Genomic DNA, 18,521 nt, shown 5'->3' on the forward strand with positions numbered 1-18,521 from the left:
GTGCTGTCTACTGCTAATTTGATGTTTTCATGAATATTTACTAAATAATGAACTAATATTTACTAGTATGACCAAAGTAAAGTTAGTTTTGCTGCTAAAAATGTATATTTCTGGAAATAAAAAAATGCGAGATTGCGACAATGGAGAACATGAAAAGTGAAATTTTCCCAGTCATAACGAATACTTAGAATTTATTAGTGGTAAGAATTCATGAAAAAAGTAACATTTGTGAATGGGCAGCATGCATTCTGGAATCAAACTCCTAAAAATATTACACAGTGCACATTTAGGTTCATTTGGAGAAGCAGGCAGCCTTTCTGTAGTCTTTCTGAGGGACACCTCCACTTCCAAACCTCACCGGCAACTAACAAAACTTATTTGCTTATTGCTTTAAGTGACAAATTCTTGGTTTGTTTTTACGCTCCAAAAATGCATATCTTGAGTGTGGTAATTATAGCGTGGGTGGGTGGTTTGATAACCTGGCACTGTGGCCTTAGCTCTTCATTCATACATAAGAGTCAGACAGGTGGTCATAAACGGCTGTAGGTCACTTAAGTAACAGGTCCACTACACAGCCTGGTGGTCAGTGTCATTTGAATAACGTCAGTGTTGTGTAAACGTTGGCAGGTGTCCTTTGAACAAACGCCAACAGCGGTACTACTAAAGAATATAACACAGCACACCTTTAATAAGGGGGTGCGGGGTGGCAAAGAGAAGGAAGGAAGCACTTTCTATGGCTTGTAAACTCATCTGATAAGGGCTTCATTGTAGGGTTATGTATGTTTATTGATATGGCTCAGGGCCCATTATTTTAGCCTTTCATAAGTTGCTTTTTTATACTCTCAGGTCGGTAAACTCATTAGTTGAGTGAAAGGCCAGCAATACGTTCCTTTAGCCACAGTGCCAGTCACTAACCCAGATCACTAATTATGTCTCCATGTCCCATTCATTATCTTCTCCATCTCCGCTGGCATTTGCTTTAGCTGAATAATGTAGAGGCCAAAGAATAGAGGCCATGGGGCTTATAGCAGGTGGTCTTCACAACAGTGTATCGTTTGCAGCCCATCAGGTGATAATTACCCAGCATCATAGTGATGATCATTTCCAGGAAATTATAGTGCATGTGTTAAAAAGGTCACAACACATGCACTCTCTCTCAATCTCTCTCTCAATCTCTCTCTCTCTCTCTCTCTCTCTCTCTCTCTCTCTCTCTCTCTCTCTCTCTCTCTCTCTGTAGTATAATAAAAACGCAACTTATGAAAGGCTAAATGGTGGCCCAGTGCCATATCTGTGCACATACATAACTGGGCAATCAAGGCCTTCTCAGATGTGTTTACAAGTCATACAGCAGGGTTATTCGAATGGCGGCCCAGGGGCCAGATGCTGCCCTTGGACAGCAAGGTTCTGCCCCCCCAAGAGGTCAGAACAAAATGAAAAATGTATGCGCTATCAGTGTCCGTGCGTAATTAGTGATCACTAACACTTCAGGTTAGGGATATTTCTCCTATGGGTCATTCCACGCCAAATCAACAAGAGCCCGCGCACTTAGGTCTCAAAAAAATCTGAAAATATTACCAAGTGTACCCATGGTACTTAAGAGAAACACTGTACATTTATTTGAATGTAAGATGTATACTCTCCGTGTTACAGCCAATTTTACTGGGGGAGGGGGGTGCCAATTTTGTTCACATTCTTTTATTGTCAAAGTTCACAAGCCCGTTGCTCAATAACTAAACCATGTAGGAAGCTCAAATTTGGCATGCTGGTACATAGGTAGGAATAGTTTGTTGCAAAACTGTCAGTTTTGGTCTGTATGATCCTGTATCGTCATAGCATTCCCTCAAAGATGATTTTTAGCTGTGCTCTGTTTAGGCCTTCAGAAGACATATTTGTGCCCAACATAGCCTCTTGATTTTAAACCCTTGTAGAGAGAAGTAGGAACACTCTCATAAAAAGCTATAAATAGAAAGGAAACCCCATCAGTGTTTCACCAGAAGACCTCACAAGTCTGACAAATCATTTTGGGTGTCATTTTCAGAGCTCCAGAACCCCTTGTGGGATTGTCCACAGATTTTTATTTTATTTTTTTCTTCATTCTCCATGAATTCTTCCTTTTAAAAATGCCAATGAGACTTGTCTTATGTGATGTTTTCGTTTTTAATTTCCACCCTGAACATGGGCAAAATGCAAAAAGAGAGCAACATGATTTCGATAACATTTAATGTAAATACTAAATAATCAAATGCAAATTTTGCCCAGACATCATCACCCAAGAGTCCCTGTGCAGGGGTGAAGGTATCCCTTTCAATTTCAATGATTTCACGAGCGTTCAATGTGGGAGCAGGTTCGCACACCAAAAGAGACAGTAGGTCAGGCACAAAGAGTCATGTTGTTACTTTTTTTGACCAGCAGATAGCAGCGGAAGAAACACATAGAAAACATATTGCTCTCAATGTGCATGTTGCCCATGTTCAGGTTGGAAATTAAAAAAGAAAACATCACATAAGACAAGTCTCATTGACATTTTTTAAAAGAAGAATTCATGGAGAATGAAGAAAAAAATAAAATAAAAATCTGTGGACAATCCCACAAGGGGTTCTGGAGCTCTGAAAATGACAGCCAAAATGATTTGTCAGACTTGTGAGGTCTTCTGGTGAAACACTGATGGGGTTTCCTTTCTATTTATAGCTTTTTATGAGAGTGTTCCTACTTGTCTCTACAAGGGGATAAAATCAAGAGGCTATGTTGGGCACAAATATGTCTTCTGAAGGCCTAAACAGAGCAGAGCCAAAAACTCCAGTATACTTTGTATCATCTTTGAGGGAATGCTATGACGATGCAGGATCATACAGACCAAAACTGACAGTTTAGCAACAAACTATTCCTATCTATGTACCAGCATGCCAAATTTGAGCTTCCTACATGGTTTAGTTATTGAGCTACGGGCTTGTGAACTTTGACAAAAAAAAGAGTGTGAACAAAATGGGCACCCCCCTCCCCCAGTAAAATTGGCTGTAACACGGAGAGTATACATCTTACATTCAAATAAATTTACAGTGTTTCTTTTAAGTACCATGGGTACACTTGGTAATATTTTCAGAATTTTTGAGACCTAAGTGCGCGGGCTCTTGTTGATTTGGCGTGGAATGACCCTTATGCATTCACATGAGAGTGAAATCTTATCTGAAATAGTGTCATAGTAGGCTACTAATAAACAGAGAAGCGAATAGAAGAATTATCCGCTTGTTTCGCACCCTCACCTTGGACATTGTGCTGCATGCGGTTGCATACATACACATTCTATGTTCTGCCCCTTTACTGGGAGGAATTTGAAAAACTGGCCCTCGCCTCAATGACATTTAACTGAATACCCCTGCCAAACAGGGTGTTTACCTTTTCTTTCTTTCTTTCTTTCTTTCTTTCTTTCTTTCTTTCTTTCTTTCTTTCTTTCTTTCCCACTTGTAGCAGTCGTGGCCTAATTAGCTTTTTTCGCAATGACTGTCAAACAAGTTCCGCGTTAAAGCAAAGCAAGAAAACGACTACCAGTTTCCATAGAATACAGTACATCCCATTATCCTAACTCCCTTCCTTGACCTGTGCTTGTAGCCTCACACTTTGCAGATGCCCCACCTCTGTGGAGAAACAAAGCTTCCCCAACATCAAAGTTTCCCCGCTGTCAGCCCAACATAATCAACTTTTGGGGGACTTTCTCCCATACAACATCCCGATTGAAAAACGAGAAAAGGATCTTTGAATTAAGCTGTTGCAAGATATTGAATTAAACTTCAGTGCATCTTGTGCAAGGCACCTAACTAACTTCACATTGGTCCAGGGATTGATAACCAATGCCCTGAACTTAAATGACTGTAAGTCACTTACTTTGGATAAAAGTGTCAGCTAATGGTAATGTAATGCAATGTAAATGAAACATGTTGAGTGAACAAGATTATTTTTGTTACAGAACAACTTTCAATACATTTTCCACCATATCTGGGCTTGGCCAGGCTGTTTCATTACTGACTGGTGTGTGGCGAGAGAGTGAGAGTGCTCCCTATGGTATCAACTGCCAAGAGAGTGTGCGTCTGTTTTGGTCAGGATTATGGGTGCTGGCCGGCGGATTAGGTTGCTGAGACCACTAATTCTGATTCACTCTGTAATTGACAGCTACTGTCTGCGGCCAGAGGCCTGTGGGTTGTGTGTGGATTACTATGGCTGCCACTGAAGATGTGTGTTTGTGTATGTGGGTATCTGTGGATGTCTGTGTGTGTGTGAGAGAGAGTGAGACAGAGACTTTTGCAGCCAGAGAGAGAGAGAGAAACAAAGAGAGAGAGAGCCAGAGAATGGGAGGAGAGTGTGGCATGGAACTGTTCCCAGGTGGCATTTGCAATGGCTCTCACTGATGGATATCTGGTTCATGTGTTTATATACCCTGCTCTATCCCTTAGCACACACATACCAGCCAGCAGCCGACCCACCCACCGTGTCTACCATACAGTATGCTGGATATGCCAGAGAAACATGCACTGGCATGTTGACTGTCAGGCGTGTGTGTGTGTGTGTGTGTGTGTGTGTGTGTGTGTGTGTGTGTGTGTGTGTGTGTGTGTGTGTGTGTGTGTGTGTGTGTGTGTGTGTGTGTGTGTGTGTGTGCCCGTTTGCCTGCCTGTGTGTGTGTGTGTGTGTGTGTGTGTGTGTGTGTGTGTGTGTGTGTGAGAGACATGGTGTGTGCATATGTGAAGAGTGTGTACTGTAGATCCTGTAGTGTGTGTGTGTGTGTGTGTGTGTGTGTGTGTGCACGCACATGTGGACATATCTATGCGTGTGTGTGTGTGTGTGTCTATTTGTTTCTTTTGAACATCAATAGGTCACACGTGTTTCCTGGTGTCAGTATGTATCCCATTGTCACGTCTGAGACTCTCCAGTCATCTAGTTTGATATTTGATCTACAAAGACGTTGTCATAATTCACTGTCTTTATCCCCTCCACAAATCGCACATAAAATGTATTTTAATAGCAAACGCTATGAGGAGTCATACAACATGAATGCTTTTGATGTGTTTGTCCGATGTAAAGTAAATAATGATGTCGGGTGTCATAATCACTCTCTCTTTGTTTCTTTACGAACGGCACATGAAATGCATTTTTATAAACAAATGCTTTGAGGAGCCGCCATACAACATAAATCTTTTAGATGTGTTTGCCGGATGTAAAAGTGAAAATGCATAGAGGTGGACCTTGGCACCTGTCACCCGAGTTGAGGTCAGTTATGTATCCTGTCCTCACGTGTCACGTGCTTGTATAAGATTGTATGTTGGTGACGGCCAATGATTAGCCAGCTACCCCAAGGTGAGACAGGGAAATTATAGATAGTGCATGTGTTAAAAAGGTCCCTGCAATCAGCTCACCTTTGACATCACCACACATACTCTTCTCTGTGTCTCTGTCTCTCTCTGTCACTCTCTCTCTCTCTCTCTCTCTCTCTCTCTCTCTCTCTCTCTCTCTCTCTCTCTCTCTCTCTCTCTCTCTCTCTCTCTCTCTCTCTCTCTCTCTGTGTGTGGTTATCATTTAACCTACCTGGAAGAAAAAAATAAAAACACAACTTATGAAAGGCTAAATGGTGGCCATGTGCCATATCAGTGCACATACATAACCATAGGCCTTATCAGATGTGTTTACAAGCTATACAGGGTGTTTCCCTTTTTTCTTTCTTTCTTTCTTTCTTTCTTTCTTTCTTTCTTTCTTTCTTTCTTTCTTTCTTTCTTTCTTTCTTTCTTTCTTTCTTTCTTTCATTCTTTCATTCTTTCTTTCTTTTTTTCTTTCTTTCTTTCTTTCATTCTTCCTTTCTTTCTTTCTTTCTTTTTTTCATTCTTCCTTTCTTTCCCTCTTGCTCTCTTGCTCTCTCTCTCACACACACACTCACTCTTGTTCCTCCAGAGGGGATTTGTGGCTTTGTGTATAGATAAGACAGGTTGAATATTGCTGGCTGTGTGTAGTTGAGACATAGGGGTGCTTATCTTTATGTGTGTTTGGGGCCCAGCAGAGATGGATAGAGGCAGGCACCTGAGGGCCTCCCATGCTGTTGGTGTGTGTGTGTGTGTGCGCGTCCGAGTGAGTGCGTGTGTGTTTGGGTGTATGTTGTGGTGTGCAGGTCAGTGAGGGTCTTCGAAACACAAGCATGCGCACGCATGCATGCACGCACGCACGCACGCACACACACACACACACACACACACACACACATTCTACACATACACATAGACACAAGGGAGGGTTGTTTGCTAGCTTTGGTGCTCTTTGCTCCTCTCTCCAGAGGCGGGAAAAGCCCATGTCACACAGATTTCATTTGCTGCTGGCTTTGAGTGGCTTTGTTGTTGTTGTGTTGAGAGAGAGATGACGATGATGATGGAGGCAGTGGTAGCTGGAGTAATAGTAGTAGTAGTGTGGGTTCAATGAGGTCTCGGGGTGAGATGCTATAACAGAGCTTTAAGCTGCCCTAATCAGATTTTGCACGGCGTCCTTTGAAAAACATGCATATGCGACTGAGCCTCTCTTTCTCCAGTCCTTATTTTAAGAGCATTGGAGTAATAGTCTGTGTGGATTGCATCTTAACATTTAGTAGAGCTTTGCCATGAAAATTCCAGACAAACACACATGAATATTTCCTTCAAGACGATGTTTTTCTCAGTTTGCTGTGTGTGTGTGCGTGCGTGTGTATGTATGTGTGTGTGTGTGTTGATGTGCACATATTGAGTAACATTTGGGCACCCCCTCGAAAACAAGATATCCTATCTCAAGGGGCTATCTCCCTAAACAAATACATTGAAATGAATGAGTGGACGTGGTGGGTTGATGCATGTTTTATCCATGTTCATTCACGTGTGTTTGTGTGTGTGGCCATATGCCACTTGCAGTGTTCATGGTGTAAGTTGCAGGCGTTTTACTCCAATTTCAACCACAACTCCTCCAACCTTACACCACTGCTATTGTTTACACATCTAGACCTGGCAACCAGCAGACTAGAGTAGATCATGCAAACATAAACAAAAAACGCACAACATTTGTAGTGTAGTCACATGCTCATGTCACCATGTCCCCTTTGTTGGAGGGGCCCATTGAAATGTTAACTTAGGTGCTTTACTTAGAGCTTGAGTATGTCATTTTAGTTGTTTATTTTCATAATGCAAACTTCCCATTTACAAATACGATTCTTTGAGCAGTATTTAAGCAATAAGGAATGAACTAATATTTATTGGTCTGACCAAAGTTGAGAGAAATTGATGGTAGTGGTAGATAAACTCTAAAAAAAAGATGGCAATTGAATGGCCAGCATGAATTCTGGTAATTGACTACTAAAAAAAAGGAGAATCTGAAGAAGACTGTTGAGGTCGAAACATTATCCTGCCATGAAAAAATAAAACGCAAGAAAAAGGATTCTAAGTGCACGGACTCCTCACTCTGAGAACTACTACTAAAAAAAGTAATCTACCTTTAATAAAATTGAATTTCCACATGTGCTGCTCTAGTGAACTTACCTTTTTTTTTAGAAAAAAAATCTGTACTCTACTGTCACATGGCCATGGCTCCCTAGCCTCCTCTCTGACAGAACGGCATGTGTCCTTTCCCCACGAGGTATGTCACACCCATGTCACCAACGTGTGCATGCTGTGGGGTTTCCGTGTGTTGCCGCGTGTCACCGTGTGTCAGGTTGTGTTGGGTGTCATTACTATGTTGGTGGCACTGGTGAGCAAAGGGGGACATAACTCCATGCCTTGGTGACATGTTGTGCAGTATTACTGGGAACGCGGATACACACAAGAGCACTCCTACTTATAGGAAGGCTGTGGCTGTGGCTGTGACATTCCAACCTGTTATTAGCTTAGGGGTGGCAATTGGCAAAGAGGTGACGGTATGCTTTAGTCGCGACAATTACCCTGCTTTGCACTGCTTTGCAGTATTGTCTTATATATATTATAGTATGGCCTGTATTGGTACAATGTAGTGGATTTATATATAGACGAATAAGTAAAAATAGACTTGCAGATGTGCTGATAAGTTTTTATCTGTCTCGTTATGAAATCCCAATGATTTGTGAGGTGTTGCGCCATCTTGTGGCCATTAGCAGAACTGCTGGTGGAGTACATGAGGGGTGTAATGTGGTGTAATACACAGTATCTATTGTAGTATTATAGTACACTTGGATGCTGTAGTATAGGACCGATGGTGCAACATACTATTCTCAATTTGTCTGTCTGTGTCTAATCATAGATGGTCAAAATAAAAAGTTGTTCTCTTACGTTACCTTAGAACCTAGATGGATGTGCTTAGTCATAGTGTAGTACAAACTGTTAATTTGCCTTTTGTGTATAGGGTATTTTGTCCCTGGACGTATAATGATGTTCTGAATGTTTTGCATTATTTTACAGTGTTTAAAGCAGTAGTTTTCTTCCAAAACAGGTGATTGACTACAAACAACTCATTAGTCAAGTAGGCCTACGAGTGTTTCTGGATTTAGAAAAGTAAATGGACTCTGAGGTTTTGGCACTGAACACAAAACCTGCTACTGGAACTGCCTGGCCTTCTACTGGCAAGATGTATTACAGAAATGAGTCCAATGAAGCTGACGGTAAATTAGCTGTAAATATGTCCGTCTCTGAATGAAAGTCTTAATGCCTGAAAGCCTGTTGATTGCTCTTATTTTACCGTGTAGTGCTGAATGGATTGTAACTTATCAGAAGTAGATCAATATAAATGTAAAAGTTGATTTTTTTTTTTTTACATTTTTTTTTTATTATGAGTTGCTGAGGCAGTGACGTTCAGAGCAGGTTACAGCCAGTTTTACATGCAAAGTGGTGCTTGAAGGGAGGGAATTGTGTAATGTAAATATTATGCTTGAATGCACTTGGTTTTGACACTTCACTGGGACACGTGAGCTCGAAACCTTTGGAGAGGAAAATGTGGCTCGCCTCTCGATATTCAAATCTTGACCTCGAATTTTCTTTCAGCAGGCAATCTATCTTTCAAATAGTTCATCTGATTGGTTGCAGAAGAGTGCCTATAGTTCAAATTGTCCCATAGGTTAAGTCAGTGGTTCCCCCCCTTTGGAGGGTCTGGATGCTTCCGAGTCCCCCCAAGCAACAGCAGTACTCGCGCAGATTGATTTTACGATCGCTGCGTTGCGCAAAATCAAAAGAAAGGGGACTGGTGAGATAAAACAAAGAGGGACGTGTGTTCATTTCCTATGCTATTCAAATTTATGTCAATTTATAATATAATGTTGGTGAGGGCTTAAAATGTATTTCTTATTGGAGAGACAGGAAATAATTTCAAAAAGGAAATCAGATGTCACACGCCCCCCCTGCGATACCTCCGCGCCCCCCCCCCAGGGGGGCTTGCGCCCCACTTTGAGAAACACTGGGTTAAGTATATGTTTCTTCAACAATGCTCGGTAGCACTTAATTTCACCTAATCATGTTATATGTACATACCTAGCTCTAGCCCTGCCCCTATGGTTCAGTGAAAGTATGTAATGCTTACATACTATTACATACTTTGTTAAAGTGTACCTTATTAATATAAGAAGGTCCTTAACAGAAATGTTACTGCAATGCTTAATGATGCCCATGTTGCATATTGACACATGTAACATGAAGGAAGGCTTACTTAATGTTTAGCCTTGTCTTATTCTTTTACTACAAATTGAAGACAAATGACAATTGGCTGGTATTGACTGAATCTATTACGTATCGATTATGTATCTCTCATAATTGATTAGATTGATTAGATTAGGCTGTGGCACCTTCACACAGGTAGAGCAGGGCAGATTAGACAAGGTGGGGAAGGAATGGTGCTGTATAGAGGCCCAGGAGAGAGAACCAGGGGAACCTCCGACACTAAACCAGTGACCAGACCTCATTTCCCCATCTGGGATACAAGCCACTGGCTTGGAACCTGACTGACCCATTTAAGTGTATTCTGGGTAGTTTTTGTTTTTTTATTATTTAGTTGAGCTACTTCCTCAAGTAGTACAATGGACTAAAGTAACAGAATCTCTTGTGAGAAAGATTGCATGTTCATAGGTCACTTTTTGTGAAAACACAAGCAAACAATGTTGCAGTGTCCTGTCCAACAACAGTACAGGTACTCGGTACATATCACCAAAGATAAAACCCAAAAACATTATCCGTCAGGTTATTTTCCTATAAACCAAATAATCTGATGAAGGTATGAGGTAAAAAACCTGTCAGCCAGATAAAACTGCTGCCACATGCGAAAAAAAACCCCACTGTGCTTACATTTCTTCTACCCAAGTTCTGAGCTGTTAACCTTGGGTAACCTCGGGCACACCTGCTCTGAAGAAATGTGCACACATTTTCTTTTTTTCCCCATTGCGAGCACCGCACACATTTTGAAATACTTGTTTCTCTGTATTGTTCTGACGAGCTGTAGGAGGACTCTTGACTCATCTATGCTGCCACATAATTGTGCAGGGATGTGGCACCTGGCACTGGGGCTGTGGCATTGCTTCATGTCACTTCACACGGCGCCCCTGCCCTGCTAAACAGGTTTATCTTCACACTGTGTATGTAGTCACACCACAGCGAAACAAGACTTTTCATTCCGGAGACTGATGACACCGGTCGGTATCACTCTTGTCTTGTCTTCCCATCCCCCCCCCCGTTTCTTATTTTTCTTTGTTTGTCACGCTTCCTCCTTCCTTCCCCCTCCTCCCTGGCCCTGTCTTTGTCAATTGTTAACTGACTAATTGTGCCTTCGTCAAATCCATCTTTTAACCTCAATAAGAAACTGTGAAACAGTGCATCTGTCTGTGTGTACACACAGTATGTATACTTTATGATTTCTGTTTTGTGAACACTCTGTAAACAGTGTCACTCCACGTCTCTCTCTCTCTCTCTCTCTCTCTCTCTCTCTCTCTCTCTCTCTCTCTCTCTCTCTCTCTCTCTCTCTCTCTCTCTCTCTCTCTAACCCTTTGTGAACCAATGACAATGATGCAATACATGAGTGCTAAGGCTCTATCTATCCCCCTCAATCCATTTGTGATGACCTGTTTTGGCATTACAATGTTCTGCTGCTGCTACATGAGCGTATGTGAATACTTAGTAAATTATAATCTCTCTCTCTCTCTCTCTCTCTCTCTCTCTCTCTCTCTCTCTCTCTCTCTCTCTCTCTCTCTCCCTCCCTCCCCCCACAGGTGATCACGTGTTTCGGCATCGCAGTGTTCAGCTGCCGCTACGTGGGCTTCGCGGTGGTGGCCCTGCTGGTGGAGATCAACTCAGTCTTCCTGCACCTGCGGCAGGTGCTGCGCATGGCCAACCTGGCCAAGACCACCGTCTACCGGCTCAACAGCATGCTCAACCTGGGCACCTACATGGTCTTCCGCATCACCACGCTGGCCTGGATGACCCGCTGGCTGGTGGTGAACCGCGACAACGTGCCCCTGCTCAGCTACACGGTGGGCAGCGTGGGGCTGGCCATCATGACGGCCATGAACATCGTGCTCTTCTACCGCCTGCTGCACAGCGACTTCCTCCAGGGAAGCAACCGGGGCCAGGAGGCCAAGAAGGAGAAGGAGACGTAGGGTGGAGGGATGGACGGAGGAAGGGATGGAGGTCGTCGGTTGGTGGTTTTGGATGGCGGTGGCGGATGGTGGCTACAGGACGCCCTCTGGTGGTTAAGAACAGTCATGGGCAAAAGGGGTTCATTAGTTACAATCTATTGTCACATATGCCCAATTACTTGGTTTTATCTGTCCAATTTGAGACAGGTGATTGGCTGGTTGAATGATCACCTGGTTGAATTGGACAGGTAAAACAAGGTCATTAGGAATTTGTGGCACTGGATTGTAACTTTTGAATCCATTTGCCCATCACTGGTTACAAATGCCTCCTTTACCTGCCTGCCTGCCTGCCTGTCTGCCTCTATATAGAGAGAAGCATATGTCACTCCGCTGCATGGGAACCAAGATGAGGAAAACAATGAATGGCAGTCAAGTTTGAAACCATTTAGAAATTTGGTCAAACTGAACTTCAGTGGGCTTGCCAGAGAATTCCAAAGGCGCACTTCTACATGAAATTAAAAAACCTTAATTGCAGGGGTAAACTGTTGTGGTAGGTCTTCAAACCGTTTTTCGACTCCCATTCATTGTTTTTTTTGTGTCAATCTTGGCTCCCATGGAGTAGTGTGTCTTAAGCTATGTATGCTTCAAGTACATGCAGTGGCAGGCACAATCTCTCCATGACCCCTGCACACATACTAATTCCAACAGAAATAATGTTCTCAGACCGGCCAGAACCGTGCCGGCGCCTGCACCAGTTACATTCGCCACTAAAGTGCTTACCTGCTAAACCACGGGGGTCCATACCGGGCTCTGAATTTTTCCGGATGTGATTGTGTGTTACCCGGATGAACCTGCTGCCGTCCACATTGTCATCCCCTGTTCACTTAGAAAAACCAAGTAGCCTACTTTTCCAACTTCCCGGTATGCGAACACTAATAAGATCTGCCTGTTCGCGATTAGGTGCGGGAACGGGCACCGGCACGGTTCTCAGTCAGCCTGAGCGCACCATGAGAGGACCTCAGCGCTACCCACCTACCAACCCTTTGACCTACTGTACCTCCTTCCCATTCCAGCTCTCCATGGACTCCTAAGTGCTTACATGACAGATGACTGGGTCATCTAGATGGATAGATACTTGTAGTAGGGAGCCTTTGCCGAAATCTTGTGGCCTTTGTATTTTTTGGCCACTCTGTCTGCTTTTGCACCATGAAGGACTTAAGAGCACACTCCATGAAGTGGGAGGAGGGGGGACTTCTGGTGACAAACGCTTAAATCAATCATTTATAGGAAGAAAACGATTATTGAAGTTTAAAAAAGGCTGTCAATTCCTCAGTCCTGTTGCCTTGAATGCACCCATTATGAATGGATCACTGAGAGCTCTAATTGAGATGAGTACTTTTTTTACAAGCTAGATGAATATTGCTTATTTATTTCAGTGCGTGCATATTACCCATACAACCCTCTGCCATATTCCTGCACTGAAATATTAAACATGAACTTTTACATAATAAATATAGACATTTATATTACTTTAATACACTAAAAGGATACAAATACCAAGCCGCTTAAATACTGACACCTGCTACCTCAAACGCCTGTAGCAGTTCTTTAGGTGCCGACTGATTTTTTCCCCATCTTTACGGCCTTTCTTTTTCATGTAGAAGTAGAACGATCTCAGTCTCTCTCTCGTCCTCTTTCTTTCTCTCACGACTCTAGCCTGTGAAAAATATATCTAAAAGTGTCTCTGTGCTTTTGGATTGGCCATGTGATACAGCCAACTTTGAGGTGACCACTGGAACACAAATTGAAGTGTTTTTTTGTTTTGATTTTTTTTTCTTTTTTTTCGCCTTTTCCGCCCGTTTCATGCCCTTGCCTTTCCCTTGGTCACATGAAAACTGGACAACAATCAGCCCATTGAAACAGCTTGACAGAATCGCCTGTTCCCTGCTGCGTTTCTCTTCAGAGGTGTCCGGCTGTGTCGAGACAAGTCGAGCAGTCAAAATCCAAATGCTGGAGCTGTGCCGAGTTGCCATTTACCATTGCTATGGCGACCACTGGAGACCAGGGAAACATGTATTGTGGCTGCGTCTGAAATGTTTTCTTGTCCACTACATAGTGCCTACTGCATAGCTACATTGTTTAATCCTCTTTCATGGCAGACTATGTGGTGTATGAGTGAATATTTCGAATTCAGCCAAAAGGACTGTCTCCTGCAAATATGGCCGCACACTTCATCAAGCTGAACAGCAATATAGATCATAGACATATAGTGTGTATGTATGTGGTTCTATATGGAAAGGAATGTCAAAATCAGACAGTTATCTGCCTGTCTTCTGTTTAAGAGGTGTGGCCAACAGAGGGCGCCCTCTGCACAGAACACACATAGACAAAGTGACCTCACATCAGTCTTAGCCAAGCTCTGGCCACGAATAAATAAATAAAAAACATAAAGAAACTAGTAGAACGTATGCCTGGCGTGGCCTGAATATTTTGTAATGAAGCTTGAAGCTTTTTCTGTCTGCTTTTTTGTGTTTTTGTTTTTTTTTGCTTTTTGTATGTGCATAATTTATTTGCTATTTGTAAGTTCATGGAAATTTGTCCTGTAGTTGAATTAGATTGACATACATAGTAGTAAATTGTCCTTTTGAAGGCTTCTAATGGCAGGGACAAAAAAAGAAAATGTCCTTCTTGTGATGTAAACATGTGAGATAAAGAAGTAGAATCACCTATGATGTGTAACTCCCTGTGTGATTAGGCACGTTAAAGAGTTTTTCACACACTAATTTTGATTGATTTTGACACAATGGTCAAACCACTACTCTCATTTTTGGTATAAAAAAATGCTATCATGTTAAAATGATTCGATTTTCTCACCGCCACACATCACCTTCAGTTCAGAATACACAGGCATTTGGTGTAGTAAAACTAATTTGAAGTTATTTGCTCAACTGAATAACTAAGTCTATCACATAAAGGCTCCATCTCATGGTTTAGACTCCCATTCTCGCCTTGTGCTTGTGGCCCCGTGATTTGCTGACACCCTGCCTCCGCGGAGAACAAGAAAAAGGTTCTCTGCCTGTCAGCCTAGGCACAACTGTTAAGGGACTTTTACCCATTCAACATCTCAAATGCAAATGAGAAAATAATCTTTGAATTGTGCTTTTGCGAGATATTGAATAAAACTTGCGTCCTCAATACCATCACAAGGCCACAAGCTCAAGCAAAGGACGGGAGGATAGATATTGAAATGGGCCCAGTAAGTCCATTACACAATGAAGTTCTAGAGGCCATGTTTGTAGTTCTTTAGTAGTAGGCTAGTTTGTGTCCTATTGAGCACTGCAGTCGGCAGCTTTATTTCAGTGTGTCCAGTATCGATGTGCGTGTGTTTATAACATGAGTGTGATATCGTGATGATCTTTGAGATCCCGCACTTACAGCTGTTGTCACAATAATGTATAAAAGAAAAGAAATTCTAGTTTGAGATTGTGAAGCCATGGTTAAAACATAGTTAGCGGTACAGGCTTTTTGAAGGCTTTGTTTACTGTGCAAGTAAATGTACTTATTCCGTATGGCCAAAGTGTCTTGCGATGAACAGTCGCCTCATGTTTTTTTTTTGGTGGGTGTTTAGTGAAGTCCTGTTGTGTGTGCGTGTACGTGTGCGTGTGCATGTGCGTGTGAGTGTGTGCCTACCAGTATGTGTGTCCTTTTTTCTTTATGGATGACTGTGTGAAACAAATGCTCAACACAAAGCGGTTAAAGTCTATGAAGCTATGAGATTAAGAACACACGTATGGTTGGTGCTGTCCACCTCCCTGACAATATATCCAGGGATAAAACGATTGTTTTCATAGTGGGGTATGAAAAAAAAATGTAAATACCATAACATTTTTATTATTTTCTTGTTTGAGCTGTGGTTTTGTAATTAATTAAATCTCAATTTATATGACATTGTCTTTTGTTCAATGTAAAAAAAATAAAATGTTAACACTTGCAAACTCTTGTCTGTGACTATTACTTAAAACGCTTGATACAAATGCATCTTAAACAGTCCTCATTCACAAGTCGGCACATCATTGAAGTAATTGAAGTGAAGTAGCCTAATTACACATGTATGAGTGATGCGTAATTGTTCATTTACTGTGTCATGACTGAGGCGATAAATGGTCACGTTTACATGATGTTTTTGAATTAATGATTTGGAATTAAATAGTTCCATTGAGTTTACATTGCACCTTTAATTCCGAATTGTGAAGCATTCACATTATGTTTTCAAAGCGGAATTGAAGTTTTATTCAGAATTTAATTTAGTTAATTTGGAATTAAATGTCTCATATAAACTAATGGCCAATGCAGCTGTTGGATATGCGGACACTAGCCTCAGTATGAGATACTGTAGGTCTATATAGGGGACGGAAAGAATGCCTATCTAGCCAAGTTTCTCTCCCAGGAGCTGAGCAGGACAACCCAATTGCAACTGAGAACAGGACCTGGACATCTGCCTGAAATCATCTGCACCACCACTGTCTCTGTCTCTGTTATGCACACACACTCTGTCTGTCTCCGTCTTTTTCTGTGTCTCTCTCTCTGTGTCTCTGACTGTCTCTCACTGTGTGTCTCTGTCTGTCTCTCTCCTTTTCTGTCTGTCTGTCTGTCTGTCTGTCTCTCTCTCTCTCTCTCTCTCTCTCTCTCTCTCTCTCTCTCTCTCTGTCTCTCTCTCTCTCTCTCTCTCTCTCTCTCTCTCTCTCTCTCTCTCTCAGACTTCCTTTCACAAAGCACCTATGACCAAAGCTACTTCTTGCCTCTGTGAAACACAGTGCACTGGATGTGCTGTAGGTTGGGCAGCAGTGCTTGAATATTCATTGAGTATTCATCATCTTCTAGTCATCAGGAAAAGGGGGTCCCATTTTTCATGGTGATCACATAGCACACCGCAGCACATGGAGTGCAGAAATTCAGCCTCCATTTATCATACATCACGTGTGTGCAGACGATGGCGGTTCACTTTGCACCCCATGTAGTGGCGGGAATGTTCAGACAGAGCCGCTGACAACTTTTGCAGAGCCCGGGACGAAGTTATCTGGCAGGGCCCCTCAACCAATTCATACAGTATAATGAAAACTCAATTGTGGGGCCCCTCGATCCCTGGGCCCGGGACATCGGACCCCTTTGTCCCCATCTGTCGACTTCCCGGTGTTCATAGCCTGTGCTGTATATTGAAAGCAGCATACCAAAAACTTAAATATTGAAGGATTCGGATCAATTATTTATTAATTTTTTTTAAGTAAGGTACTCGGGCCTATACCAAAGCAGTCCCAATTTCCCAACATCACAAGCCCTTATGTCAACTGCTAAACAACATGACCTCATATGACATACGTAGCCTCTGTGCCATTCTTACTCTTTCAATAATTATGGGTGACTTGGAATAATTAAGGGGTGACCCAGTATAGGCCTATTAGAATAATTCTAGCATCTAATTTACCAATGAGGGGAAATCTTTTTAATACAAGATGTCTACCTGACACATGTGGTGAGCTTGAATGTGTAAGTGATCTGCTGTCTCAACCAATTCTCCAACCAATGATGGGTCTGAGTGCATGGATGTCTGACATTTAGTTTCCCATCAAAGCCCATTCTGCACCACTGTACGCTGTGAAGTCGATCGATCATCGGAGGAGGAGTGTTCAGTACAATGTAGGAGGAGTTGTTACTCGTCCAATCAGGCACCTCGTTGTGGAGAAATCGCCTCATGCGTTCCGGTCACGATGTGGATGTTGTCGTCCTAGTCCCATCTTTGTGCACTTCGCATCTGGATCAAGGGAAACTAGACTCGCCAACAACAAGCGCTGAGGGATGCGGATGGTGGCTGCTGGTGGATAGGTTACGTGCGTAATTGTGGTATTCGAGGTATACCCGACGTGTTAACGTGTAGTTATGTAGTAGTGTGTTCATGTGTTGACGTTATGGCTTACGCATTCTCATGAAGCAAAGCCGCTGTCACCAGGCTCCCTCGGATGCTGAGAGGTTGGGTTGCCTCTAAAAGCGTATCGATTGATGCGGCGCCCCTCTTCCTCGTTCAGGCGTCTCCTTTACGCTCGGCATCATGCGACCATCTTTAAGAAAACATTCCATTCCTAGAATTTCCAACATATTAAATCCATAAACGAGATGAACGGATTTATTTAAATCACAAAACAACGCGGACACTGTGAACAGAAGTACTACAATGGTATGTACAGCAATTTGCTGGATTGTGCTAAATGTGTTTACGTTTCGCTAATCTTTGAGATGTTACCACATGTGGCTGTTTTTTGTGTCTCATAGTGAGAGAACGTGATCATTCATTTGTAACGTTTGATGCTTTAAGGCGCGCGCCGCGCGTGTATAGGATTGCCAAAGTTTGCATTAGCTTTCGTCAGTGTTAGTGTTGTAGGGCTTAATGCCAATCATAGTAATTGAGAATCCACTCTGTATGTGGGCCAAATGGGTTATTTTCACCGCATTACAATTATATCCTCACACACACACACACACACACACACACACACACACACACACACACACACACACACACACACACACACACACACACACACACACACACACACACACACACACACACACACACACACACACACACACACACACGCTATGTTGACAGCAGGGAACAGACTGTAATAATCAATGCTGTTTTCTTCACCGTCCCTTGAGAGTCACCCTTAGTAAGAAGAGGCATTCTTGTTGTTCACATAAAATCTGTATGCAGCCATTGACAATACTGTACACCACAGTTAGAACATGATGTTACTTACATTGCATTACATTACATTACATTGCATTACTCAGCTGATGATTTTTATCCAAAGCAACTTACAGTTATTTACAGGGCATTGGTTACTGTCCCTGGAGCACTACAGGGGTTAGGTGCCTTGCTCAAGGGCACTTCAGC

General features: G+C 42.5%; 2 protein-coding genes across 2 annotated transcripts in view; both read left to right on the top strand.

The window, feature by feature from the left end:
- The window catches only part of tlcd2 (TLC domain containing 2), a 35,919-nt gene extending 20,361 nt beyond the window's left edge, over positions 1–15,558 (top strand). The window contains exon 4 of the mRNA XM_063205032.1: positions 11,207–15,558. Coding sequence (XP_063061102.1) covers positions 11,207–11,593 — 387 coding nt within the window. The 3' untranslated portion in view covers positions 11,594–15,558. The remainder of the gene's footprint in view (positions 1–11,206) is intronic.
- A 1,907-nt stretch (positions 15,559–17,465) lies between these two features.
- The window catches only part of ccdc92ba (coiled-coil domain containing 92Ba), an 18,209-nt gene continuing 17,153 nt past the window's right edge, over positions 17,466–18,521 (top strand). The window contains exon 1 of the mRNA XM_063204328.1: positions 17,466–17,801. Coding sequence (XP_063060398.1) covers positions 17,799–17,801 — 3 coding nt within the window. The 5' untranslated portion in view covers positions 17,466–17,798. The remainder of the gene's footprint in view (positions 17,802–18,521) is intronic.

The sequence above is a fragment of the Engraulis encrasicolus genome, chromosome 8 (genome assembly GCF_034702125.1).
Source record: "Engraulis encrasicolus isolate BLACKSEA-1 chromosome 8, IST_EnEncr_1.0, whole genome shotgun sequence".
NCBI classification, from domain to species: domain Eukaryota; kingdom Metazoa; phylum Chordata; class Actinopteri; order Clupeiformes; family Engraulidae; genus Engraulis; species Engraulis encrasicolus.